The sequence below is a fragment of the Carassius auratus genome, chromosome 23, assembly GCF_003368295.1.
Source record: "Carassius auratus strain Wakin chromosome 23, ASM336829v1, whole genome shotgun sequence".
Taxonomy (NCBI): domain Eukaryota; kingdom Metazoa; phylum Chordata; class Actinopteri; order Cypriniformes; family Cyprinidae; genus Carassius; species Carassius auratus.
In genome coordinates, this window is record NC_039265.1 from 9,871,180 (window position 1) to 9,898,586 (window position 27,407).

Consider the following 27,407-nt stretch of genomic DNA (forward strand, 5'->3'; position numbering starts at 1 on the left):
TTTACTCATGCTAGTGTGTTTATAAAGGGAAAATGAGTGGTGTACAGGAGTATATATATATATATATATATATATATATATATATATATATATATATATATATATATATATATATATATATATTAATATAAATTTTTCTTTTTGTCGTGATTGGTTAGAACTTACAGTCTTAGCAGGAATATTTACCATTAATATACAAAAACATAACAGGCATGTCGATCTCCCACCCCCCGGTGTCTCCTCCCCCTTTACCCTGTCTTTATAAAGCTCACAGTCATCTGCTGCCCTTGTGTTTGTCTTGAAATGTGTATATCAGCATGTGGACGACTCTGACAAAGTTAGATCTGGCCTCTCTAGGCATGGCTCTGTCTCTTAGTTTTATTTTTATAGTTCTGTTCGAGATCTTTAGGATTCATTCCTGCAGAGCTCAAACTCCACCTGGTCCCAGACCGCTGCCTTTTGTTGGAACCATACCGGATTTTTTAAAGAACCCAATGGAGTTCATAAGATCGGTGAGTCTTGTTGTATAGGGGAAAGGTGTCTTATATTCATCTTTCTCTGTAAAATCGACATGCCATGATGACTTCATTCACAAGTGAGACGATGTCTAAACCACCTTAGTTGTATTTAAATGCTGTGAAATCTTCTCGGAGCAGTTGTCTCAGTATGGAGAGATGACCACTGTCTATATTGGGAGAAAGCCAGCAGTATTCCTCAATACAGTGGAGATCATGAAAGAAGCCCTGGTCCAAAATGCTTCATCTTTTTCCGGAAGGCCACCTATTCCACTGCTAATCTGGATCACTGAAGGATATGGTCAGTAATACACTATTCTGACAGTGAATTAGAAAATGTTGGTGGGGTAGGATACTTGAACATAAAAAAAAGTTTCTTTATGTAATTTTTGACTACTAAAGCATAAAAAATAATGTTTGCAGATATTAAGAAAACATGCTAAGTTCAAATACCTGTTGTTGTTTTTTCTCAGAAGAAGAAAAAATGCTACAGCTGCTTATTCTATTTTGAAATGTGTGTTCCATGTCAGAATGTTGGTTTTGTTTTGGTCTGTGATTCTACCCATTGCCAGCAAACTAAACAAACTGGTTCAGAAATCACAGATTGTACTCAACCTAAAAACCATCAGCATCTATCTAAAAAGCTCTATACATTTGCACATTATAACGTGAATAAATCAACTCATCAACTTGAAGGCACGTTGCCTTCCTTGTCTTCAATCTGGAAACCCAAATGACCGCTAGTCTTAACTTTTATAAAGAATATTTCTTTGGATAAGAGACTTTAGTCTTTGCAGCTTTACAGATCTTCTTTATGCATCAAGAGCTTGTAACACTCCAAAGAGAAATGACCATCATATGACCCCTTTAATTGTCTTTCTTTGTTCAAGTTGTCTGTGTATTTTTTTTAAATATCTCTAAAGGTCTGTTCTCTCTCTGTAAGGTATCGTAATGGCCAAATACTTTTGGAAGCAGCAGAGACGGTTTGCTCTGCACACACTCAGGAACTTTGGACTGGGGAAGAAGTCTGTGGAGGAACGTGTGACAGAGGAAAGCAGTTACCTGCTTCCTGAAATGCTCAGATTGGAAGGTTATTGATAATTTCTGTCTCTGTTTGAACTTATTCAAAGTTCAGAGGTGCTGTAGAGTCTCAATCATGTGCCACCTTGTCCTGTTGAGTCAGGGTTAAGAACGAACTTTAAACATACTGTTTCACGTAAGCATGTGGATGTTTATTGGACAAAACATTTCAAGTACATTTATTTGTTCTTGTTGATGTGGTGGTCACAATCCTCAGTATTTAGGTTAGCTTCAAGTGTAATGAAACCAGATTTTATGTTACAACTTTTTTAATTAATTTACTTGGCAAGATTCTATTTAAAGTATACATGGTTTTCTTTCTTGAAGGCAAGCCGTTCGACCCCCAACATGCAATACAAAATGCCGTATCCAACATTATCTGTTCCATTGTGTTTGGGGATCGTTTCGACTATGATAACAAGCGCTTCAAATACCTTCTGGAAATCTTGAAGGAGAATATCATTCAGTCAGGATCCCTTGTTGGACAGGTATGAACAAGTCTCTAGCTTTATGTCCTGTTATCCAAATGGACCAGAAGTGGGATCTCGGTTCATTGAGTGCATTCCACTGTCAAAGCATTGCATTGTTAAACTCTAGTAAACTTTACCAGAGGTCACTCATGCTATGTCAAATCCTCAACTTCTCTGAATTTGTCAAAACCCTTTTTCTTTTCCAGGTGTTTAACTTACTTCCCATCATCAAACATTTTCCAGGGCCACACCAGAAAATCTATCAGAATGCACAAGAGTTGAAAGAGTTCATCAGGAAAGCAGTCAGCATGCACAGAGAAAATCTGGATCCAGACTGTCCACGGGACTTTATTGATGCCTATCTGCTAGAGATTGAGAAAGTGAGATCGAAATGAACAACTGCTATAAAAACCTGCATAATCCATTCTCTGATGGTAGTTAGTGGGAGCTTCAATCCCAATCCTGACCCTGAGTGGTTGACAGGAATTTTGTTTGAGGACTAACAATATTCACGCGGTGAAATCATGGTAAACTGCTAGGGAATTAAATGGGCTTGGATAAACTAAAATGATTTCTGTTTGCCTTTGAGCAGCAAAAGTCCAACGAGGACTCCACATTTCATGAGGATAACATGGTTATGTCAATAGCTGACTTGTTTCTGGCTGGAACCGACACCACAGCGACCACCATCAGATGGGGGCTCATCTACCTGACTCAAAACCCAGATGTACAAGGTACTTGTAATTTGAAAAGTAGTCCTGGTATCTGTACTGATGAGGACCACTAGGGGGTCACCAATGTTTTCAGTAATGCTGATAGCATGTGAAACTGTTACTGTGTTGGTGATCTGTGCAAAATGCCCATGATGAATGAAATAGTTCCCGCAATGCCCCAATTTATTCCTTGGGAATCCATAAACTGATAGATTTATATCTTGCATGCTTTAGAAGTCACTTTGTTTAACATATCAATCGTTACAAAGCTGTAGCATGCAAGCTGTGCATTTCTTCCAATGGCTTACTTGTGTGACGTGACGTGGCCGAGTATGGGTCTTAATGCTCTGCATTTATCGGAGCCAAAGTGCACACACACTGTGAACACACACCCAGAGCAGTGGGCAGACATTTTTTTGCTTTGGCACCCGGGGAGCAGTTGGGGGTTCAGTCAAGGGCACCTCAGTCGTTGTATTGAAGGTGGGGGAGAGAGCACTGTACATTTTCTCATCCCACCAACAATCCCTCCCGCGACGAGACTCAAACCCGCAACCTTTGGGTTACTGTCCAACTCTCGAACCATTAAGCCACAACTTGTACTAGTGCTACTATCCTAACATTGAAAAACATACACCATCAGCTTTCGTTTCATTACAGAGCGATGTCATGAGGAGATTGTTCGGGTGCTGGGTTACGACCGCTTGCCCAGCATGGATGACCGTGACAAACTACCGTACACATACGCCACTGTTCACGAGATTCAACGCTATGCCAACATTGTACCCTCTGGTGTGTTTCATGAAACAACTCAGCCCACAAAACTACGAGGATATGACATTCCCAAGGTAATGAATGGACCACAGCTGTGTTGTGATTCTTGATTGAAATAGTTTTTCTAACACATGTTGTCTTTTTAGGGCACCACGGTATTTACCAACTTAACAGCAATTTTAACTGATAAGGAGCACTGGAAGTACCCAGACACCTTTAACCCAGAGAATTTCTTAGATGATAATGGACATTTCTTTAAGCCAGAGTTTTTCCTTGCTTTCTCCTTGGGTGAGTCACCTGTGACTATAATTTCTTTAGACAAAAACCAAAAACTGTATTTATATGATTTTATTTCCATTTATCAGGTCCGAGGGTCTGTCTCGGTGAGACCCTAGCTAAGACAGAGCTCTTCCTCTTCGTCACTTCTCTCTTACAGCGGATTCGTTTCTCCTGGCCACCTGATGTGAAGTGGCCAGACATGAATGGGATTGTCAGTGTGGTCCGCTCTCCTGAGCCATTCAACATCATCTGCCACAGCAGAGGATCCACAGAGTGACCAACAGTACACTTTCCAACTTATACACAAGTTTCCAAAGTTTCCATCTGTTTGTAGACATAGCTCTGCTTCTTGATGTTAATAGATTTAGCCTGAAGGTATTACGTATATTCTAGGTTATGGTTTTAGTTATGGTTTTGAAAAAGGATACTGTACCTATTTGTTGTAAAGTGTATCTTCTTTCATAATAAAATAGTGCTGTAATACCACTGTAACACAGTGAATTAATTTTTCTTGTGACTCTTGTATTGCAACAGTCAGGCCTGTTCAGATGTAAACCAGATTTAAATATTGCAGGTATGGCTTATATGTTCATGCAACATCGTACTATATGCACTTAATGTATATATCCTCAATCTATCATATTAGTGGATGAAACACAAATACTTTAAAGTCACAGTTTTCATTTAATATATAATATTAAATGGGTAAGTGCCATCAGATCCCGAAGTGCTTTCTTCAGCTTCATCATGGCAGTGCTTTGTTCTGAGTATAAATGGAGGAATGGATAATTAATATAATATGAGATAAAAGAAAAACGATTACTACACATATAGCACACTATGAACTCTATGCAGTGTATGCTTTACCTTTGCTATTATTTCACTTTCACCCTTTCCAGACCTCTTGCATAATGCTATTAATAACACAAGATTAGGGTTTAGAATATCCATTGGCTGTGTTGAGATTGTGTCAACAATGCACATTATGGCAGTAGAGATCTTTGAGCTAGTCAGTTATTTACTAAACTTGCACAACTTGTCTTAGTTCACTGCAGTAAGTGAACATCACTTGGATCCATTTATTCATGGCAGTGTTTTTATAAACTGAAAATGATTGTTGAGCTGCAGTATGATCTTTTTTTGTTCTTTTGTTCTTTTATGTCTTTAATGTTTAGAACCTTGAAGCCTTGGCAGTAATAACCAGCATAACGATACAAAATATTAAACTTCACATTAAACTCTCATCCCCACTGTCTCCTCCCTCCTTGCTCAGTGTTTATAAAGCTCGTGGTTGCCTGTTGCCTTTGTGTTTGTCTTGGAATTAATCTGTCATCATGTGGATGACTTTTATGAAGTTAGATCTGGCTTCTGTATGCCTGGCAGTCTTTCTAGGTTTGATCTTTATGGTTCTGTTCGAGATCTTTAGGATTAATTCCTGCAGAGCTCAATCTCCACCTGGTCCCAGACCGCTGCCTTTTGTGGGAACCATACCATATTTTTAAAGAACCCAATGGAGTTTGTAAGCTCGGTGAGTGTTTGCCTTGAGTATAGGTGTCTTATGTCCACCTTACTCTGTAAAATGCACATGTTGACTTAATTCACAGGTGAGATCGTGTTTAAGCCACTTTAGTTGTTCTGAAGTGCTATGAAATCTTTTCTAAACAGTTATGTCAGTATGGAGAGATGGCAACTATCTATGTCGGAAGAAAGTCAGCAATATTCCTCAATACAATCGAACTTGCGAAGGAAGCCCTGGTCCAAAATGCTTCATCTTTTTCAGGAAGGCCACCTATTCCACTGCTAATCTGGATCACTGAAGGATATGGTCAGTAATGCATTGTTCTGAAAATGATTTGGTGCTGTAGGGTATATTAGTACATCCAAATTTCAATAAACAGAACTGCTTGCGTCTTGCGGAAGAACATCGTAGCCGGAACTACATCTCTCTGTTTATGTCTATGAAGAATCACAAAGGTACTGGGTTACTCCGCCGCGGTACCCCCGAAGCAATCTAAAATAGTCCGAATATAAACACTTATTATAGATGTACCCTAATGATTCAGGACAAGTTATAAACACGGTTTGGAAAATGAATTCATGGTGTACTCGCTTATTATATAAATTTTTCTACATTTTGAACACAAACAAAGTTACGGACCGCAGCTCTGATTGGTTGTTTTTTACCGGGAGCGGTCAGTAACTGCAAATGGCAATAGGACACTGGGAGGAGCCAGAGGAGCTTGATTTTTACACAGATTATCTGTCTCATATTCTACTGTCAGGACATAATGACAGGTTTAACAAATATGTAAAAATATATTTTACAAAAGTTACCTACTGCAGCTTTAATGCATAGTTTTTCCTTCTGGAGCATCAGTTAGCATTTGAACCTTCTGTAATAGCTGCATATGAGTCCATCAGTTATTCTCAGTGTGAAAAGATGAATCTCAAAATCATACAGTCATTGTTGTGTAACAGAGGCCAGTGGTTACACAACTGCTGCTGCCCCCCCCCCCGCCCCACCATCCCCACCCCCCCCCCCCCCCCCCGCGTGTCCGTCTGCTACACCACTGTGCTGGAACTAAAACCAGCTTCTTGCATGGATTTTTTTTTTTATTATCTGGTTGAAGATGGTCTTGATCACTTGAGCAAACACTTGAGTTGGGATCTTGATGTCTTCTATACCACATAAATGTGGTCTTGGTCTGGATTTAGCCTGAAGCAGTAGCTATACTGCAACTCTAAATCCAAGATTCTTTCAACTTGGTAGACCTGGGTAATCACGATGTTTAGGGCTATGCATCCATTTAAGTTGTCTTTGTTCAGTTAATTGTGTATATCCTGTTAACTCTCTCTGAAGGTTTGTTCTCTCATATTAAGGTATTGTAATGGCCACATTTGGTCACTCCTGGAGGCAGCAGAGACGGTTTGCTCTGCACACGCTCAGGAACTTTGGACTGGGCAAAAAGTCTGTGGAGGAACGTGTGACAGAGGAAAGCAGTTACCTGGTTCCCGAAATGCTCAAATTAGAAGGTGAAGAATTTAATCTCTGTTTTCATTGCTCAGAGGTGCTGTAGACTCTCAATCATGTGCCACATCATCCTGTTGAGTCAGAGTTAGAAACAAGCTTCAAACATGCTGCTTCACACAAACATGTGGATGTAATGATTGGACAAAACATTTCAAGTACATTTATTTATTCTGAGGTGGGTAGAGTATCCAAAACTGTATTCTTATGTGTATTTTTTTTTTTTTAACTCAAGCACAATGTTTTATAACTATTTAATTCAATGTATCCATGTTAGGTCAAATTTAGCCTGATCAGACACAATACTATAGACTGTTACCAAGCTAATATTTTCAACATCAGCGAATCCATCTTTACACTGCAAAGGTGTTAAAGAAACTGCACCTTACATGGTATATGTTTATTTACACAGACTGTAATCAGATAATGCATACAGTGCCTCCAGACCTATTACGATCGGATTAGTAGTGTCCATGTAAACGCAGCTAGTGACTGCTCCTATAAGAGCCTTTATCTGTATTTACCACTGCTGCAGCAGTGCTTGATCCCACAGGAGCCTCTGGCTATCTCTTCTGTGGCCACAGCAGTGCTACTACTACAAACGATGTCCACCATGCCATCAGCCCTTAGGCCTGCAAGGTTTGGGGGTTATCAAGCCCCACTTTGGCTGTGTGTCCCATGCTAATCGCATCTTTGGAGGGGAGTGGTCTGTGTTCAGGCAAATGCCGAGCTTGAAGCCCTCTACCCGGAGAGCACAACAATACACATACTATTCCTCTAGCTTTATTATCTGCAAGGGGGAATGTCATTGCTTTTTTTCTTGCTTTTTACACATAACACAATCAATAGTTTACACTGGTCATTTCAGTAGCATGAAAAATAAACTTTTTTTTTTTTCAACCTAGGAATAGGATTATATAAAGAAAGCATGCAAAGAATACTGAAGTGATTATACTTCAGAATACTGAACTTAAGTCTAATACAAGTTATGCACCTTCATAAAAACTCGTTATATTCTCTTAAGCCTTCTACACTGCAAAATCAGTGCTTGGTTCTTTTTTTCCATTTTGTTGTTTTTTGATGAGAGAATATGTGCGCATTTGACCAACTTGAATCAATCAAAATGCCTCTGATTGGATAGTGCTTTTATAAGCTCAACAGAAACTGCATGCAAAACTAAATCTGATGTAATGTAAGCAAATTTGCTGTAGATTAATTGTCAGTCGACACATCATGACATATCATGACAGTCCTAATTGTAGTAAGGAAATGTAGTTTGTTACTACCCACCTCTGTATGCATTATTGTTGCACAGTATTAAGATTAGCTTCAAATGACATTGAGCAAAAAAAAAAATGTATAAAAAAAAATTGTCCATTTAGATTCATTTACTTGTCAATATTCTCTTTAAAGTATTCAGACGGTGCTTGCAAGTAACTAACATATGTTTTTTTGTTGAAGGCAAGCCATTCGACCCCCAACATGCCATACAGAATGCCGTATCCAACATTATCTGTTCCATTGTGTTTGGGGATCGTTTCGACTATGATAACAAGCGCTTCGCATACCTTCTGGAAATCGTGAAGGAGAACATTATTCAGTCAGGGTCACTTACTGGACAGGTATGAACAAGTACCAAATATGTTTCTAGCTTACGACTATCCCAGTTTCCAACTGGATTTAGGAGGTCAGCCTTGTGCATCGTCTGCTTTCCTGTAGTTTGTCAACAAATTCTATTAATTTGGTCCAGTCCTGCTCCTGGAGTTCCGCCTTCCTAAAGAGTTCCTAAAGAGTATAACTCAAACTCACTTGAAAAGGCTAGTGTCTTCATTATTATAAGAAACTAGGCAGGTGTTTTGGAGCTGGTTGAAGCTAAATTCTGCAAGAAGGTCGAAATCCAGAAGCATAACTGGAGACTACTGCAGTTGATGCAGCATTGTAGTTATATGTAGCCATTTTCTTTTCCAGGTGTTTGACTTGCTTCCCATCATCAAACATTTTCCAGGGCCACACCAGAAAATTTACCAGAACGCAGAGGAGTTGAAAGTTTTCATCAAGGAAGCAGTCAAAACACACAGAGAAACTCTGGATCCCGACAGTCCACGGGACTTTATTGATGCCTACCTGCTAGAGATTGAGAAAGTGAGATCATCATGACCAATATTATCCACTCTTTGATGTTGGATAGTGGGAGCTTAATTCCTGGAGTGTTTGGGTCTTAACCCCGAGTGGTTGACAGAAATTTTGTTGCAGGACCAACAATATTCCAGGGGTGAATTCACAGAGAGCTGCTAAGGAACTAAATATGCTTGGTTAAACTGAAATGCTTTTTTTTTTTTTTTTTGGAGCAGCAAAAGTCCAACGAGGACTCCACATTTCATGAGGATAACATGGTTATGTCAGTATCTGACCTTTTCCTGGCTGGAACCGACACCACATCGACCACCATCAGATGGGGGCTCATCTTCTTGACTCAAAAACCAGATGTACAAGGTACTAATAAGCCTTAAGACTTTCAGCATTCTTTATCTTAAACAGTAGAGCATCATACTAAGAAAAATGCTAATTTGATTGAATTAATGCATAAACTGATAATGTATATCATGGTTTAGTCTCACCTTAGTGAGAGTTGTCTACTATCGAAGCTTTGTGTAAGAACTAAAGGCTGACATTTTTGGGGGGAATCCCGCAGGTCACAGGAATCGGAAAGAGGGTGGGACTTGGAATAGTAATAACACTGTGATACCCAACTTTATGCACAAATATACCTTTTATATAAATAAACCATAAACTTTATTTTAATTTCGAACTCAATTCTAGTTGCCCTGTCTCTTTATGCTCTCCTCCTGTTTGCTTTGGTGTGGCTGGTTAAGTGAATGATGTACACAGTCCATGACTGACTTATCGTTAACGGCATGTCTATGTGGTACATTGGGCAGGACATGATAAAAAGCACACCTATCATCCATCGACCTCAGATATAGTTTTTCATCTGAAAGATGCATGTAGGAAAAACTTCATATGGCCACTCAATCTAATGTTATCCAACAGAAATGTGTGCTATTGAAGTGTGTGTGGAAGCTTAGCAGCGCACTCACAGCAGGACAGATAAGAGGCACCAGTTGCTGTAAAGATACTCTGTAATTGTTGGTCATACAGTTCATCTTTTGAATATTTAAAGACTACGTTTATTTGTGTTCACTCACAATGAAAACAAAATGTTGAGCTTTTGTAAAATAATTCAAGCAAACAGGATGCACGTGAAATTGAGCGAGAAACTTCGAAACTCTGTGTATTAAAAACAATCTATAGAGATTAAAATGTTTACTTTCAAATGAAAAAAAAACATCAAACAGAATACATGCGCTAGTGTGGATGATTTACATGAAATATAATGTGTGCAATACACACTGTGCATTGTTTAAGATGGCTTTCAGTTTAATAAATGAACAAAAAACTACATGTATGGTTTTTATTCAACTTAAATGGGCCTGCTGTGATCTGTAGGCTACTGTATATTATTATTATTTTTTTTTACTGTTGGCCTAACTGACAGATTCTGGCCAAAAAAAACAAACAAACAATGAGAGGGAATGCAAGTCATTCTTCCGGGATTAGGACGGGACAGAATTTTCCCCCAGTTTCTTGTGAGATTTGGATGGGACATGATTTTTGTTTTTATTTTTTTGTGGGAGTGGGACGGTAAAGGTTTGAAAATCCACTCATGTGTCACCCTCTATAGCCCCTTTCACACTGCACGTCGGACCCGCAATATTTCCTTAACATTGCCGGGTCGCCTTCTGTGTGAAAGCAACCACGTTCCGGAATTGATTACCGAATTGAACCCAGGTTGGGGACCTAGTAACATTGGGGGGTTCGACCCGGGACGAGCGCTGTGTGAACAAAAGCCAGGTCTAATTCCGTGTCGAAGTGATGACACGCGTTATCGCGGGACTCTTTTACCGGCTGTTTTGAAGGAAGATCAACATTCGCGACGAAAACATATGTGCAAACTGTAATGAAGCAGAGATCTATGGAAGGCCAAAAGGGTCAAATTCACGTGAATTTTATCGCGTCGACAACACGTTAAATACGTGTATTTCACGCGTAAACAACACGTATTTAACGCGTTAAATACGTGTTGTTTACGTGTTAAAAATCAGCGCGTATTTAACGTGTATTTAACGTGTATTTCACGTGTTAAATACACGTGAAGTACACGTGAAGTACGCGTTAAAAATCAGTTTGAACGGGTCAATGTCATTGGCTGCTGAGGACTTGGGTCAAACCACTTCTGTGAGCTTAGAGGGGTGTACCATTCACAGACAGGCAACCATCATTTAACATGCTATAGATCAGCTTATTCCGCCTTATTATTTTGTCCTTTTTTGTATAGACTATAGAAATAATATATTTAAATTGCAGTTTTATGAAATATTTATTTTTTTATAAATATTAATTAAAATTTTGTGGTGATAGTATAATGTTTATAAAAGTTACAGTATTTTGTAATGAAACAGGACTTTTTGTTTAGCTCTTGACTCGCCTAAATATACTATTTAAATACTGTTGCTTTCTGAGTGCCATACACAAAAATACCAACTCATAACTCCACGAATAAAGCAAGGAGAGTCAAAAGTTATAGTCTGATTCTACTGTGACGATCCAAGGGGCTGTAGTATTTTATTTTGCCCAGCAGGTGTCATGGGGTAACACTTTTTGTGTCTTTAGGTGGCTGGTCTGGGAAGATTGTGATCAGCGAGACAGGTTACAGGTGAGGCGGCGGACCCCTCGTTACTCCTCACGGCAGATAACTGGGGGAGAACAAGACAGGCAACAAACAGTCCATACAAAACTCTCCAAAGGACTTGACAAGACTAGACAGGACAGGACAGGACTAATGGTCTGTAGAAAAAGCACAAAAACGTCAGAAACATCCAAAGTGGTTAGTAATAATCTAACAGGGAATGGAAAGAGACAGAGCTAGAAATAGAGAGCCTATGATAGGAGATAGAGAGCAGGTGAGCGGAGGAGAACGAGGAACAGCTGAAGATGATGATAGTAGAGATAAGTGAGCGCAAAGGAAAAGAAAGAACCAGCAGATGGAGACCGAGATAGAAAAGAGAAAGAACTGGGATCATGACAGTTGCAATCCCGACTCGTCATCTCCTCATTAGAAGCGCTTTTAGAGATAAGTACATCTTTATGGGTTATAGTAATTTTTTTTATTTTGTTAAGTAGTTATTTAAAGCTATATATATATATATATGTATGTGTATATATATATATATATATATATATATATATGTATGTATGTGTATATATATATATATATGTATGTATGTGTATATGTTTTCACTGAGTTTCGGTTAATTTTTGTACTCCTATTAAAGACAACACGGCAGAACGAGCAACTGTTTTGTTGATATTGTGTGTACAGTTACGAATAATTACGAATGTACAGAATCCCAATTGACGGTGGTAGCAGTAGAATACTTCTGTCCTGACCCTAGTACAAGTTTTCATTCTAATCCTGAAAGTCTTAAATGCTTATGTCTTATAACATCACCTGTGTCCCTAATAACTGATTGTCTGATGAGTGCATCGCTGAACAAAAAGTGCAGAATTGCTGAACAAAAAAGAGGTTTCAATAAGTGCCACCTGCTTGGCGATAGCTGTAAATGTAAGCACAATAAAAGCTGTTGATTCCTAAGATGATTGTATTCTAAAGACATATTGATTTCAATGGTTTGTATCTTAAACCTGAATTGATTGCTTATCTCCATTGTAACTATTTCCCCCACACAAATGTTAATGCTCGATGCTAACTTAAGTCTTATACTATCACAAAACATTTGAAACCAGTACTTTAACTAAACTTATGTATGTCCTGAGATATTGAATATCAAATATGATGGATATAAATAATTTATCTTGAACGCTATATTTTTTCTTACATTTTTGTCAGTTATTTCTCAGCAGGAGAATGTGCAAATATATATTTTTATTTACTGAAAGTCAGAGTTGAGCAGTAAGTAGTTACTAGTAATTTAGTTATTTTAATAATATTGGAAAATTTAAAATTCTCTCGATTAAAATGAGCCCAATTATACAATAATCTATCATTTAGATTTGAAGATATCCGTCATCGAATGATAACAAAACAAGAAAAAAACTCCAAATGCACACATGCTACAATATTCTCATGGTTTTACCTTTATAACTTCATGAAACATGCTCTGATTGTGAAAATGGCATATCATTATTTACAGCCGATTCTCAAGATTGAAATGAGTCCAAAATCAAAACAATCCATACGATCTTTCGTATGTAAAAAAATACCTAAACCCATGAATCAGTTGGAGAGCTCTATTAAACATTTGACAGAACGTAGTGTTACAACCCCTTGGATCAAGGAGTAACAACATGAATAGAGAGTCCATACAACATAATCAAATTTGCACAAATATGTGTTTTAATCAGAAAACAGCCATAACCACATTGAGGTAAAACATAAAAAAAATATAAAGATACAAAAACACAACATCAAGCCTTGGACTGATAGCGTGAGAAAGTCCGCCTGACCACCAAACAGCAAGACCAGCAAAGACCGAGCACCAATCTCCTTCCCTCCAAAGGGTAAGAAAGCCAGCATCTTATAGGCAGCATGGTTAATCACAATCAATTTTCCACACCTGCATCACAGCACTTAACCTAAAGACACAAAAGTGTTACCCCATGACACCTGCTGGGCAAAATAAAATACTACAGCCCCTTGGATCGTCACAGTAGAATCAGACTATAACTTTTGACTCTCCTTGCTTTATTCGTGGAGTTATGAGTTGGTATTTTTGTGTATGGCACTCAGAAAGCAACAGTATTTAAATAGTATATTTTGACGAGTCAAAAGCTAAACAAAAAGTCCTGTTTCATTATAAAATACTGTAACTTTTATAAACATTATACTATCACCACAAAATGTTAATTAATATTTATAAAAAAAAATATTTCATAAAACTGCAATTTAAATATATTATTTCTATAGTCTATACAAAAAAGGACAAAATAATAAGGCGGAATAAGCTGATCTATAGCATGTTAAATGATGGTTGCCTGTCTGTGAATGGTACACCCCTCTAAGCTCACAGAAGTGGTTTGACCCAAGTCCTCAGCAGCCAATGACATTGACCCGTTCAAACTGATTTTTAACGTGTACTTCACGTGTATTTAACACGTGAAATACACGTTAAATACGCGCTGATTTTTAACACGTAAACAACAAATACGTGTTGTTTACGCGTGAAATACACGTATTTAACGTGTTGTTGACGCGTTAAAATTCACGTGAATTTGACCCTTTTGGCCTTCCATAGAGATCAGTTAGTTCCTCACTTTCCGCGCTGACGCCGAGATCGTTTGCTTGCTTCAGTGAAAGTATAACGTGTCGAGCGTTGTCGACTCGTACATTACACGTCACGCGCTGATGTCACGTGTCGTTACGGGATCTTCAAGGGTTGTGTGTGAAAGCACGCACATATCCCGGGTCATCACTGGCAGTGTGAAAGTGCCAAATCTAGCGACCAGGGACCAATCGCAGGAACACTTTACCCCTTTATTTGCCAGAATGGCAGTGTGAAAGGGGCTTATTAAGAACAGACCAAATTGTATCCTTTATTCACTAAAAATCCCCTTCTCCGCTGCTCTTTAATCTCATATTCATGTAACTATTAATTTTAAGATGCACAACCATAGACATTTGGTCTTGACATCAAACCTGGAATGACGTGTCTTGAATATTTACATTTGCATATATTAACAGATGGCAGTTAATGGCTGTCCTGTTGGTCTTTCAATAGTCTGAAGAATTCTTTACTATAATTGTGGGATATTCTGTGCACAGTTAGATGGTTGGAATTTAGCCTGCTTAATTCTTCGGTTATTATTATTTTGTACAATAATATTTCCTTTTCATTCCCTGCAACTACTGTTCTGTAAATGCAATCTGTGAATGAAGGCAGCGTTTTCAACTTATCAGGATGTCAACCTTTCAGTGGCTTACTTACATTAGCATTTTAGCATTGGAAAAACATTTACTCATCAGCTTTTTGCACAACACAGAGCGATGTCATGAGGAGATTGTTCGGGTGCTGGGTTACGACCGCTTGCCCAGCATGGATGACCGTGACAAACTACCGTACACATACGCCACTGTTCACGAGATTCAACGCTATGGCAACATCGTACCCTTTGGTGTTTTTCATGAAACGACTCAGCCCACAAAACTACGAGGATATGACATTCCCAAGGTAATGAATGGAGCATAGCTTTGTTGTGATTCTTGATTGAAATAGTTTTTCTAACACATGTTGTCTTTTTAGGGCACCATGGTATTTACCAACTTAACAGCAATTTTAACTGATAAGGAGCACTGGAAGTACCCAGACACCTTTAACCCAGAGAATTTCTTAGATGATAATGGACATTTCTTCAAACCAGAGTCTTTCCTCCCTTTCTCCTTGGGTGAGTCACCTGTGACTATAATTTCTTTAGACAAAAACCAAAAACTGCATTTATATGATCGTGTTTTATCTCCATTTATCAGGTCCGAGGGTCTGTCTCGGTGAGACCCTAGCTAAGACAGAGCTCTTCCTCTTCGTGACTTCTCTCTTACAGCGGATTCGTTTCTCCTGGCCACCTGATGTGAAGTGGCCAGACATGAATGGGATTGTCAGTGTGGTCCGCTCTCCTGAGCCATTCAACATCATCTGCCACAGCAGAGGATCCACAGAGTGACCAACAACAACCAACAACTTTCCAACTTCTACACAAGTTTCACTAGCTGTTTTAACCCAACTCATTGGTAATAGTTTTTTTCTGCCCAAAGAAATTATATTTTAGTTTAATAGTTATGGTTTTGAAAAAGGTACACATGCTGTACTCATTGTAAAATAAAACATTGACATCCCAATAAATTACTTCAGTAATGTAATACCACTGCAACAGTGTAAAGATTTTTTTGTCTTATGATGTAATAGGTATTTTTACAGACATGCCTGTACAGGTCTAAACTAGATGTATATATATTGTCGGTATGGTTCATACTCATGTGGAGCCTCAACACGCCCTGTTCTTGTGGATATTTCAAATTGTAAAACTGGTTAATGCATTATGTACATAATTGGATGCATTTCATGTATATACATGAAAACAATTAAGTTGACAAAACACACAATGCTTTAAAATCTCATTTTCAGTATATTTTTGGGAGAATACATAATAAAAAGTGTAGTATCAGGTCTTATTAAAAATGGAAAGGTTAAGTTCTTGTGAACATTTCTTTTAAAACATTTTAAGCAGAACAGTTAAAATGTGTAAAAAAATTATTATACCAGTTCATAATCATAAAAATACCACGTAAGAATAAGAAGAACAATCCCTGAGTTGCCTAATCGCAGTTGATACAACTTCCTAAATTTTACAATGATTTCCTTATGTGTGTGAGCACTCAAAGTAAAAAAAGAATTAAGTACATTTGTGGTCTTCAAAAATGTAAACACAATGTATTTAAACATTTCTATGATGTATTTTAAGAATACACTGCTCTTATTTCTTGGTTGAATTCTGCTCCCATTGAAAAAATGCTATGATATATTTAAAAAAATCCAACTGTGGTCACAGTTTAGTGGAAAAAAAAAGTTTACATTTGCAGTATCAGCTTTGGTCACCAGTGCAGTTTGACTGCAAAGCATTGTGGGATACATGATCTCTAAATAATGGCTATCCTTCAGAATCGTCCTGTCCTATCGAATAGTGGCAGGAGGGAGAATGAATGTCTGGACACCTAGTCCTTTTAGTGTGACCACATCAGGCATGGATGCTAAGAGCTGGCGGACAGAAGCATAGTTGTCCAGCACCACAGAGTCTAGGAGAAGCGGGCAGGACCTGCGTGCTTTGCTGAAAGTGACACCGTTAAGATACTGGACCATCAGACCCCGAAGTGCGTTCTTTAGCTTCATCAGGTCAGTGCTTGGTTCTGAGAATAGATGGATGAATAGATAGATAATAAAATCTTTTTACTACAAACGCATCATATAATGCAGGACTACAGTAAGCTATAACTTTTATAATAACACTGGCAATTTTCAGATAATAGTGATTATACTTGGATCTGAACTATATTGCAAAATAATAATAATAATAATTAAGATGCATCGCCGGACATCACATGTAAACTCATGAGAGTACTACACAAGATCCTTTGACTTCCCCTTCCTACCAGAACCTGACTGAAATTCCTAAGGGGGTCCTTTTAACCTCTGTCTTTTCTACATGTACAGGGACCAAAATGAATTCAAAAAGACTTATAAATGAATATCAGTCCATTGCTTAACTCCTTATTCATTTATATGTAACCCACACATTTGACTATCATGTTTATAATCACTTATTGTGTATGTCTTTTAATAACTATGGGATAGCTTAAAGATTCATAATCATGTTTCATATGTTTGTGATTGAATCTGCTTGTTTGAAACAACCCTGACCATCAGTTATTTGTCAAATGTATCATATTCTTGTTATAGGAATCATGTCCAAAATTATACCCTACAAAAGCGGGAAAATTCGGACCACATGCTTGATGAGATAACATGTGATTTATGATAACCCCGAGCCAAGAAAATATCTGATTGGTCAAGACAACATTTGAGGTGTGGCCAACAGGACAGTTTAAATACTTAGGACACCATAAATCTTGCTTTTAGCTTCTAGCTTTGCTTCTGCTATTAATCATGTATGCTTTTAGTTTGCCTTTAGCTTTTAGCTTCTAGCTTTATAGCTTCTAGCCAACGCCCAACCACGGGCTTCCCAAGACATCACTTCAACGACTACTGAACTTCCAGCCATCGGGAAACCCCCTTTCAACCACAACTTTACACAGGTGACGCAATTACTACCTCCAGACATTTGTACTGGTGTATCTAAAATAATTTTAACCTCACTGAGGAGCTCAATGCGAGGGTTAATTACGTGATTGATGGTTGTTCATGTCTATGCAATTCCATGTATTGCTGTAAACTTGGGATTTCACATTTTCATTCTCTTAAACTCATCTTTCCGTAACTATCGATCTTCCTGCAACTTGTGTGAATGTGTGAGTGCGTGCGTTTATGTGTTAGATTAGTTTATATGTCTTTGATTTATCTAATAAAAGCTTATTCATATTGAAAAGAGAAATATCTTGTGTTTTGTGCTTACAAGTTAATGTCTTAAACTGCCGATCTTGTTACTGTGCTAATTGATAGTGTTTTCACTATACTTTGGATATTAATATCCAGCGCAGATTTGATGTTAAACGGCTCATTCAGTGAATCGCAGGGCGTCTCAGTGAACAGCTGTGAAACAGTGATTCTGTTCAAATTCCCTTCAAAATCTTAAATGATTCCCTTCGAGCTAAATTGACCTGTTTCCCTAACATATGTAGTAAAAACTCCAGAGGCGGAGAGAGTACACAGCTTTATTACTTGAGTAAAAGTACAGAAAGCCCCTTGCTAAATTTTACTCGAGTACAAGTAGTAACGGTAGCAGGCCCAAAGAAACTTAAATAAAACGTTTAATTTAACTAGACACAGTTCGGGCGCCAGACAAGCTTAATCTTGTCAAAATACAAATGATTTTTACCACGGAATGTTTCTATTAGCCACAGATTACAAACATAAATCAGAGTCTCACACAAAGAAAGTTAATCTTCACGGTTATTTATTTTCACCAAACTAACAAGGAAACAAAAACAAACAATTCACAAGTTCATTGTCATGTTATATAGGAATATTCTCGGAAACAATAATAAAAAAAAAAAAACAACACCAACAAAGGAGATGAAAAATAAACAGGGAAAAAATGTTATGCACCCTTAGTTTCCCACATTATTGCCTCAACAGAAGGTACTGGAAACAGAAAGGATGAAAAAGTATATAGATATCACCTTAGTTTCAATTAAAAAAAAAAAAAAAAAAAAACATACGTTCTTCAATAGATAAAAAAAACTCATTACAAGGAGAAAAGGGAAAATATATATATAATGGCAGGGAGGAAACTGTTTTTTATTTTTTTATTTTTTTTGTCGTTTGGAGTCTTTTAAACTAAGGAAGTGTTGAGAATGAGAAGTTGTCGTCATAGCACAAAGCCCCTCCCTCGATATCACGGTCTCCGCCATGTTGGAAGGATTCCGGCGGCGAAACAGGATTGTTTACATGTGTTGTTAAGAGGGGGTTCTCCCAATTCTGCACTGTTTTACCATGCCTGGAAGTTACTGCTGCGTTAAAAACTGCTCCAGTACCTCACACGATACATATGGAAAACATAGGAACAAAGGAATACAGTTTTTTTTAGGTTACACCAAGCGCAAAACAGCGGTATTTGGAGAAGCTCTCAAGGGCACAGAGACCTGGACCATTTACCTCCATGCACACATATGGACATTGGAAATTATATTGTGTTTGGTTTAAGTTACTACACAATGCAGGAGTTTAAAAGCCACAAGTCTTTGGAAAGTTATGAGGCTTTCTGCTGTGGCTGGGTCCATCTACAGCAGGTGAAGAAAACAGTGTTGTACTGGCCAAAGTAAGTTTATTCACATGCGTTTTAGTGTATTGTAATCACGTTGCATTTAGAATGCACTTCTTGACCAAAATGACAAAGTAATTAACTGCGACTGAACACTAGATTGTAACGAGATGTTCAATGTATACGAAAGTTTCCAACATGTTTTGATGTAGGCTAAAGCTGTGTATGTTTAGTTATAATTTGATTTTAACCCAATGACACATACTGTACCAGGTTTTTTTTGTTGGGGGCTGCAAAGTGGACAAACCAGTTCTGGGTTAGCTAGGGTAGTTAGATGTGTGATTGCGAGATGTAAATGTCTGGGTTAGATTAAAGCCATTAACAGCGTGAATGCAAAGTGACTTACATTGTAAACAATATAATTCCCAATGTCCATATGTGTGCACTGAGGTATATGGTTCAGGTCTCTGTGCCGCTGCAGGGAGCTGCCTGAGAGCTTCTCCAAACACCGCTGTTTTGCGCTTGGTGTGAGCTTGTTCCTGTAAGGTCCCCTTTCTTTCGCCTTATGTTTTTGCATTGCTTTACTTTCTTCCTTTTCTTTCGCGTATTCGTAGATCTGTCTCGATCTGTTCCGCCGACAAAATAAATGCGCAAAAATGAAAGTGCTCTGAAATGTTTAGTCGCGCCTCTGTGAAGTTCTGAAGGTATTGCCCCTGGCAACAGATAGCGTATCCTTCCATCAGGGCCGACCGCCTCAGACCCCTCCCAAATCGGCACGTGACTCCTCAATCTCAATAAACAGGAGTTCGTTCACCTGAGCAACTCACTCGCTCTCGTCAGCCCCAAAAACCACGTCATCCTGCAACCAGCAGCCGAGAGGGCATGCCGCACTATACACTGTGTGCAGAATTATTAGGCAAATGAGTATTTTGACCACATCATCCTCTTTATGCATGTTGTCTTACTCCAAGCTGTATAGGCTCGAAAGCCTACTACCAATTAAGCATATTAGGTGATGTGCATCTCAGTAATGAGAACGGGTGTGGTTTAATGACATCAACACCCTATATCAGGTGTGCATAATTATTAGGCAACTTCCTTTCCTTTGGCAAAATGGGTCAAAAGAAGGACTTGACAGGCTCAGAAAAGTCAAAAATAGTGAGATCTCTTGCAGAGGGATGCAGCACTCTTAAAATTGCCAAGCTTCTGAAGCGTGATCATCGAACAATCAAGCGTTTCATTCAAAATAGCCAACAGGGTCGCAAGAAGCGTGTGGAAAAACCAAGGCGCAAAATAACTGCCCGTGAACTGAGAAAAGTCAAGCGTACAGCTGCCAAGATGCCACTTGCCACCAGTTTTGCCATATTTCAGAGCTGCAACATCACTGGAGTGCCCAAAAGCACAAGGTGTGCAATACTCAGAGACATGGCCAAGGTAAGAAAGGCTGAAAAACGACCACCACTGAACAAGACACACATGCTGAAACATCAAGACTGGGCAAAGAAATATCTCAAGACTGATTTTTCTAAGGTTTTATGGACTGATGAATTGAGAGTGAGTCTTGATGGGCCCGTGGCTGGATCGGTAAAGGGCAGAGAGCTCCAGTCCGACTCAGACGCCAGCAAGGTGGAGGTGGAGTACTGGTTTGGGCTGCTATCATCAAAGATGAGCTTGTGGGGCCTTTTCGGGTTGAGGATGGAGTCAAGCTCAACTCCCAGTCCTACTGCCAGTTTCTGGAAGACACCTTCAAGCAGTGGTACAGGAAGAAGTCTGCATCCTTCAAGAAAAACATGATTTTCATGCAGGACAATGCTCCATCACACGCGTCCAAGTAGTCCACAGCGTGGCTGGCAAGAAAGAGTCTAAAAGAAGAAAAACTAATGACTTGGCCTACTTGTTCACCTGATCTGAACCCCATAGAGAACCTGTGGTCCATCATGAAATGTGAGATTTACAAGGAGGAAAAACAGTACACCTCTCTGAACAGTGTCTGGGAGGCTGTGGTTGCTGCTGCACGCAATGTTGATGGTGAACAGACGCGTCCGCTTCAGCGACCTAGACTGGCTCAAACAGCAGCGAAGTGTTCAGTCTCACCAACTAGGCGGTTGTCTCAGGTAATCGGTTCTCTCCATAGACAGTAAAAGAAATGGACACAGCGACCCCATTGGAACTCAATTGAGACAAGTGAAGCCCATTTTTTAGCGTTTTTTAGCACTTCCGTTTCTGACGCACAGACTCAAACGAAGCTTGACGACGTCAGCAACCTGTCTGAGGTTCTAAGTGGCCTCATGAGGTTCTAAGTGGTCTAATCTTCTAAGTGGCTGTGCGTGCAAACTGCCATCGTTAATCTTGCAGAGACGGCAAGCTTGAGCGGGGAGTTCTTTGTCGTGAGTGAGCAGGAGTAAGTATTCTGATTCATTATTTTGTATAGTATTTTAAAATGTAACGCCAGTACGCCATATTAAGTTAATTGCCTGCGAGCTTCTCCTGTCTGTACGGTAATGCAACAGAGAGACGAGTGGTTATGACGCAATCGTTAGCCTATTTTTTACAAAAACTGTTTATACCGGGCCATAATGTAACATAGAAGGTAATGGAGGCCTTTATACATTGTCGTGTATCTTTAGAAATAAATAATGGACAAACGGAGTCTTTAAACGCCTCAGATGTAAAGTTATTCGCTGTCAAAGTGACGCCAAAATGAATGGGAGTCAATGGGAATGCTAACGCAAGTGAAGTTCTGCTACAAGATGGCAGCCCCCACCCGACTTCAACTTCCGGTCGAGTTCCTTGCCCCCTGGTTTTCTCTCTCGCTCTTTCCTTCTCTCACTTCTCTCCTTTCTCTCCTCTTTTTGTTCCTCCTCCTTTCTACTTCTTCTTTGGTGTTTATTGGCGGTTGGCAACCTAACTTATTGGTGCATTACCGCCACCGACTGGAATGGAGTACGGATAAGGATATTATTTGTATAGCTTATAAAAAAAATAAAATAAAAATAATATATATATAAAAAAAACCCATCAAAACAAATGAACAAACTGGAAAATAATACAAAACAAACAAACAATCAAAACAAATTATATTCTTTTGTTACTTTCAAAAATGTAATAATATAATCATACAACTTGCTATCTTTTTTCCCTAATAAACCTGGCAATGTAAAGTCATGATGTTTTGCTATCTTAAGTGACTGAATAAGGTGATGTCCCTCATTATTATATTTCATACAATGAAAAAGTACATGCTCAACTGTTTCTTGTTGACAACAGTATATTCATTCCCCAGTTGGATGCTTTCCAATCTTATATAGTGTACTATTAAGTCCTGTATGACCTATTCACATCCGAGTTATAATACTTTCTTCGCTACAATTCCTGCTCTCCCTCCTCCCAGAACCAACTTGATTTTGTATATTATGTAAGTGTCTGCCTAATTCAGTATCATCCCAATGTATCTGCCATACTGAGTACGCATATTTCCTAATATATGCTTTAGCTTCCATTTTGCTTAATGGAACTTGTAGATCTATCTGTTTTAATTTTAGAGTTTGTTTTGCCAGAATATCCACCTTCTCATTTCCTTCCACACCAACATGAGCAGGAACCCAAATGAATTGTGTTTCTTTGCCTTTAACCTTCAAATTATATATCTTATGGAAAATGTCATTAATTATGTCCATTCTAAAAGATGACCTGCCAGATTTTATACTTTCCAGTGCAGAATAACTATCAGATGCAATAACTGTGTACATTATTTCTTTCTCCTCTAACCACTGCAAGGCCAATAATATTGCTAATAACTCTGTTGTATAAACTGACATATGATTGGTAACTCTTTTCTTGATATAAAAATCAATGTTGGAATATATACAGCTGCCCCTGCACATCCTGTCTCCGGATCATTTGATCCATCTGTAAATAAAAACACTGAATCTTGGAAATGCATCTCAAAATAATTCCTCACTATATGAAATACTGGAAATTGTTTAGATTTATTATTTATTTCCCGCTTTATATTGAGGTCAACAGCAGGGGAGGGGAATAACCATGGAGGGATGGAGGATATTGATACTGTATTGCTTTACTGTAAATGACATAAACCTATATTCCTAGCCTTTGCATCACCTATCCACCCAAAACTTACAAAGTTTGTTTCATTATGTTCCCAGCACTCTTTCAATACACTTTTGACAGGATGTGAAACATTTTGTCCCTGTATATTGACCCAATATGTCAACATCAACTTCATTCGCCTGATGCCTAAAGGCATTTCTCCCATTTCCACCTGCATTGATGACACTGGGGATGTTTTAAATGATCCACTGCAGATTCTTAGGGCTTGAGCTTGCAATACATCTAATTGTTTGAGATTTGATTCTGTGGCCGACATATAAGGTATACATCCATAGTCAAAGACAGACCTCATGAGTGCCCAGTATATATTTTGTAGAGATGTTCTACTTGCTCCCCATTCCTGTCCTGACAAACACTGAAGAATATTAATAATCTTTTTACATTTATCCTTAATTTTATCCAAATGAACTTTCCATGTCAACTTTTCATCAAACAAAACCCCAAGAAACCTTACTGATTTGACTTGCTCCAGAGGATTCCCATATAATTTTAAAGATAGAGGTGTGACTTTATGGCGCCTTGAAAAACAAATGACCTGTGTTTTTGCTACAGATAATTTAAACCCCCATTTATTAGCCCACTTTTCAACTTCAACTATTGCTTCTTGCATTTTTTTATTAATATATGTTATATTACGACCTCTAATCCACAAAGCCCCTTCATCTGCATATAAAGATTTTCCAATGTTTTGTTTAACTTGAGAGAAAATATCATTAATCATTATATTAAACAATAACGGACTACATACACTACCTTGTGGTGTTCCATTCTCCACTGTATACACACTGGAGTATTCTTCACCTACTTTTACTTGTATTTTCCTGTTTAATAAAAAATCTTGAACCCAATTATATGTTTTACCTCCAATTCCCGAAGACTTTAATTTTATTAATAATCCTTCTGTCCAGAGCATATCATATGCCTTTTCCACATCAAAAAAGACAGCTATTACTACTACTTTGTTAGTTTGTGCTTTTCTGATGTCTAGACATAATGTGAAAGTGAGAAAGTGAAAGTGAAGTGACATTCAGCCAAGTATGGTGACCCATACTCAGAATTTGTGCTCTGCATTTAACCCATCCGAAATGCACACACACAGAGCAGTGATCACACACACACACACACTATGAGCACACACCCGGAGCAGTGGGCAGCCATTTATGCTGCGGCGCCCGGGGAGCAGTTGGGGGTTCGATGCCTTGCTCAAGGGCACCGTGGTAAGTCGTGGTATTGAAGGTGGAGAGAGAACTGTACATGGACTCCCCCCCACACACAATTCCGTCCGGCCCGAGACTAGAACCCACAACCCTTCGATTGGGAGTCCAACCCTCTAACCATTAGGCCGTCTTCCCCTCAAGAGTCCAGAGTCCATTGTATTCCGACCGCTTCGGAATCCACTCTGATAAGGAGATAGAAGTATGTTATTCTTTCTGTGATTATTCTTTCCATTACTTTGCATAAATGAGAAGTTAAAGCAATAGGCCTGTAACTAGTAGGATCTGATGAGTTTTTCCCAGGTTTAAGAATAGGTACTATTATTGCTTTTTTCCAAACAATAGGGAGTTGACCAGTATCCCAAATTAGGTTAAATAATTTTAAAACAATTTCCAGTGTAGTATCTGTCGTGTGCCAACATTTTGTAACATACTCCATCTTTTCCAGGAGTAGTCTGCCGAGCACTTATAATTGCTCTTCTTAACATGTTCAGAGGTAGGTTAAGTAAACTATCTGACATCTCATCTTTCTCTAATAAATTTGGGTAGTCCATTAATGTTCTACTCCTACTCTTCCTGGCTTCTTCTGAAAGATTATCTGAACTATGAACTTTTTTAAAAGTTTGCACTAGAAGTTCGGCTTTATCTAGATTACTGACAGCCATGTCTGCACCGACCAACACTGGTAACTCATAATTCCTTCTATTCCCCCCCCCCATTTTCCTGATCATATTCCATACTTCTGACAGTTGTACTTCTCTTCCAATACTATCACAGTACTGCCTCCAAAAAATACGCTTTTGTATTTTTATTGTTTTCCTTACTAATGCCTGGGCACATTTATACTTGATCATGCCATCCATAGAATGCTGTTTTTTAAGTTGCCTAAATGCTTTATTCCTTGCTTTCACAACTACTTTACAATCATCATTCCACCAGGGTACGTTCTTGACACGTCTAATTCCTGTAGTTTTGGGTATTACTTCCTCCGCTGACTGAATTATTTCACTTACTAGCTTATTGTTGAATTCATTCACATCCATCTGGTTCTCCTCTAGTAGAGTCATACATCTATTTCCACATATTACTTGAAAAACTTCCCAATTTACCTTCTCCAGTTTCCATCTAGGACTTCTCTTTTCTTTTTCATAACATATCTTAGCACCAACTGTAGTCACTATAGGATAATGATCACTCCCTATTGTAGTATGTTTGATCACACTCCATGTACTTATCTCTGCTATTATGGTAGATACAAATGTCAGATCGAGTGCCGTTTCTGTATTTTGTAAACTGTTATATTGCATTCCCTCTCCATTATTAATACACACCAAATCATTATCATCAATAAATTCTTCAATAAGTTGGCTGTTCACATCAGTTTTATTACTTCCCCATAATGAATTATAGGAGTTAAAATCACCACACCATACTGCATTGCCATACAAAGGACCAGCTACAGCTTCTAAAATAGTTTGACTTAATTTTGCACATGGATTATAGTAATTTATGATATCTATACACCCTCTTTCAGTCCATATCTTACTTATAATTGATTCATTATCTTTATTTATTTGTACTACCTTATATTTCATTCCATTTTGAATAAATGTAGCTATTCCTCCCCCTCTACCAGATTCTCTATCTCTTCTAATTACATTATATCCATTTATTAAAAAATCCAATTGTGGTATTAACCATGTTTCCTGAATACATATTACGTTAGGTTTCTCTATTAAATTATCTATATATTTCTTAAACTCTTGACCGTTAGCAATTAAACTTCTTGCATTCCACTGTAGTATTGTTAAAAACATTAAGATGATCCAGCACATGCTTGAGATGATTGTCTCTCTATATTAAGGGTATCTCTAACGGTCTCCCATAGTAGCCCTTTTACATCCAGATACTTCTCTGCAGATTTGACAATTATTTTAATTCTTTCATTTCGACTTTTTGTCTGAGCAGAACAGTTTATAATCTCTGCCATGAACATTACAAAATCATTCTTTTTCACTATCAGAGTTTCCTCTTTCAGCTTATCACATCCTTGACACAAATTCATTTCTTTGCTCCTAATTTCTGTTTGTCTAACCATCGTCACAATTCCTGGAACCTTCCTTGCTGCTTCTGCATAGTTAATTCCCTGTACAGCCTTGACATGTTGCACTTCAGCTTGCCTCTTGCTAACCTCACATCCTCTGTAAGCAGAAAATGAGCTCCAGTGGTTTGTGGTCCGTAATGACTGTGAAATGTGAACCATACAGATTTAAGTGGAAGTGTTCACATGCCCAGACTATTGCTAGAGCTTCCCTTTCTGTTTGTGAATACCGTTGTGAGCGCTCTAACGCAATTACTTTGTCTCCAGAACTGTCTGTGCCTGGCTGACTTAGTATCGCCCCAGGACCAACTGGGCTTGCATTAACAAGAAGTGTTGATGTCTGAATTAACAGACAATCTCTTGCTAACCTCACATCCTCTGTAAGCAGAACTGTGCTCCCCACCACAATTACAACATTTCATCTTTGTACCCTCTTGGCATTTTCCATACTCATGCTCACCTCCACATTTACCACATCTTTGCTTGCCCTTGCATACTGCTGCCACATGTCCAAATCTCTGACATTTAAAACATCTAAGTG

The 27,407-nt window shown here is 38.4% G+C and overlaps 1 protein-coding gene and 1 pseudogene across 3 annotated transcripts in view; both read left to right on the forward strand.

Moving 5' to 3' along the window:
- Positions 1–191: 191 nt before the first annotated feature.
- Positions 192–27,407, forward strand: part of LOC113041248 (cytochrome P450 2B19-like) — a 67,871-nt gene continuing 40,655 nt past the window's right edge. The window contains exons 1-10 of one of the 3 annotated variants that reach the window (XM_026199680.1): positions 194–512; positions 657–816; positions 1,459–1,605; positions 1,923–2,083; positions 2,272–2,445; positions 2,658–2,799; positions 3,436–3,623; positions 3,696–3,837; positions 3,915–4,124; positions 15,675–15,852. In XM_026199680.1, coding sequence (XP_026055465.1) covers positions 318–512; positions 657–816; positions 1,459–1,605; positions 1,923–2,083; positions 2,272–2,445; positions 2,658–2,799; positions 3,436–3,623; positions 3,696–3,837; positions 3,915–4,105 — 1,500 coding nt within the window. In that variant the 5' untranslated portion in view covers positions 194–317 and the 3' untranslated portion in view covers positions 4,106–4,124; positions 15,675–15,852. Of the gene's footprint in view, positions 513–656; positions 817–1,458; positions 1,606–1,922; positions 2,084–2,271; positions 2,446–2,657; positions 2,800–3,435; positions 3,624–3,695; positions 3,838–3,914; positions 4,318–15,674; positions 15,853–27,407 lie in introns of those variants that run through there. The other 2 variants (XM_026199679.1, XM_026199678.1) reach the window with 2 other exon arrangements.
- LOC113041250 (cytochrome P450 2B4-like) lies at positions 5,141–15,847 on the forward strand (annotated as a pseudogene).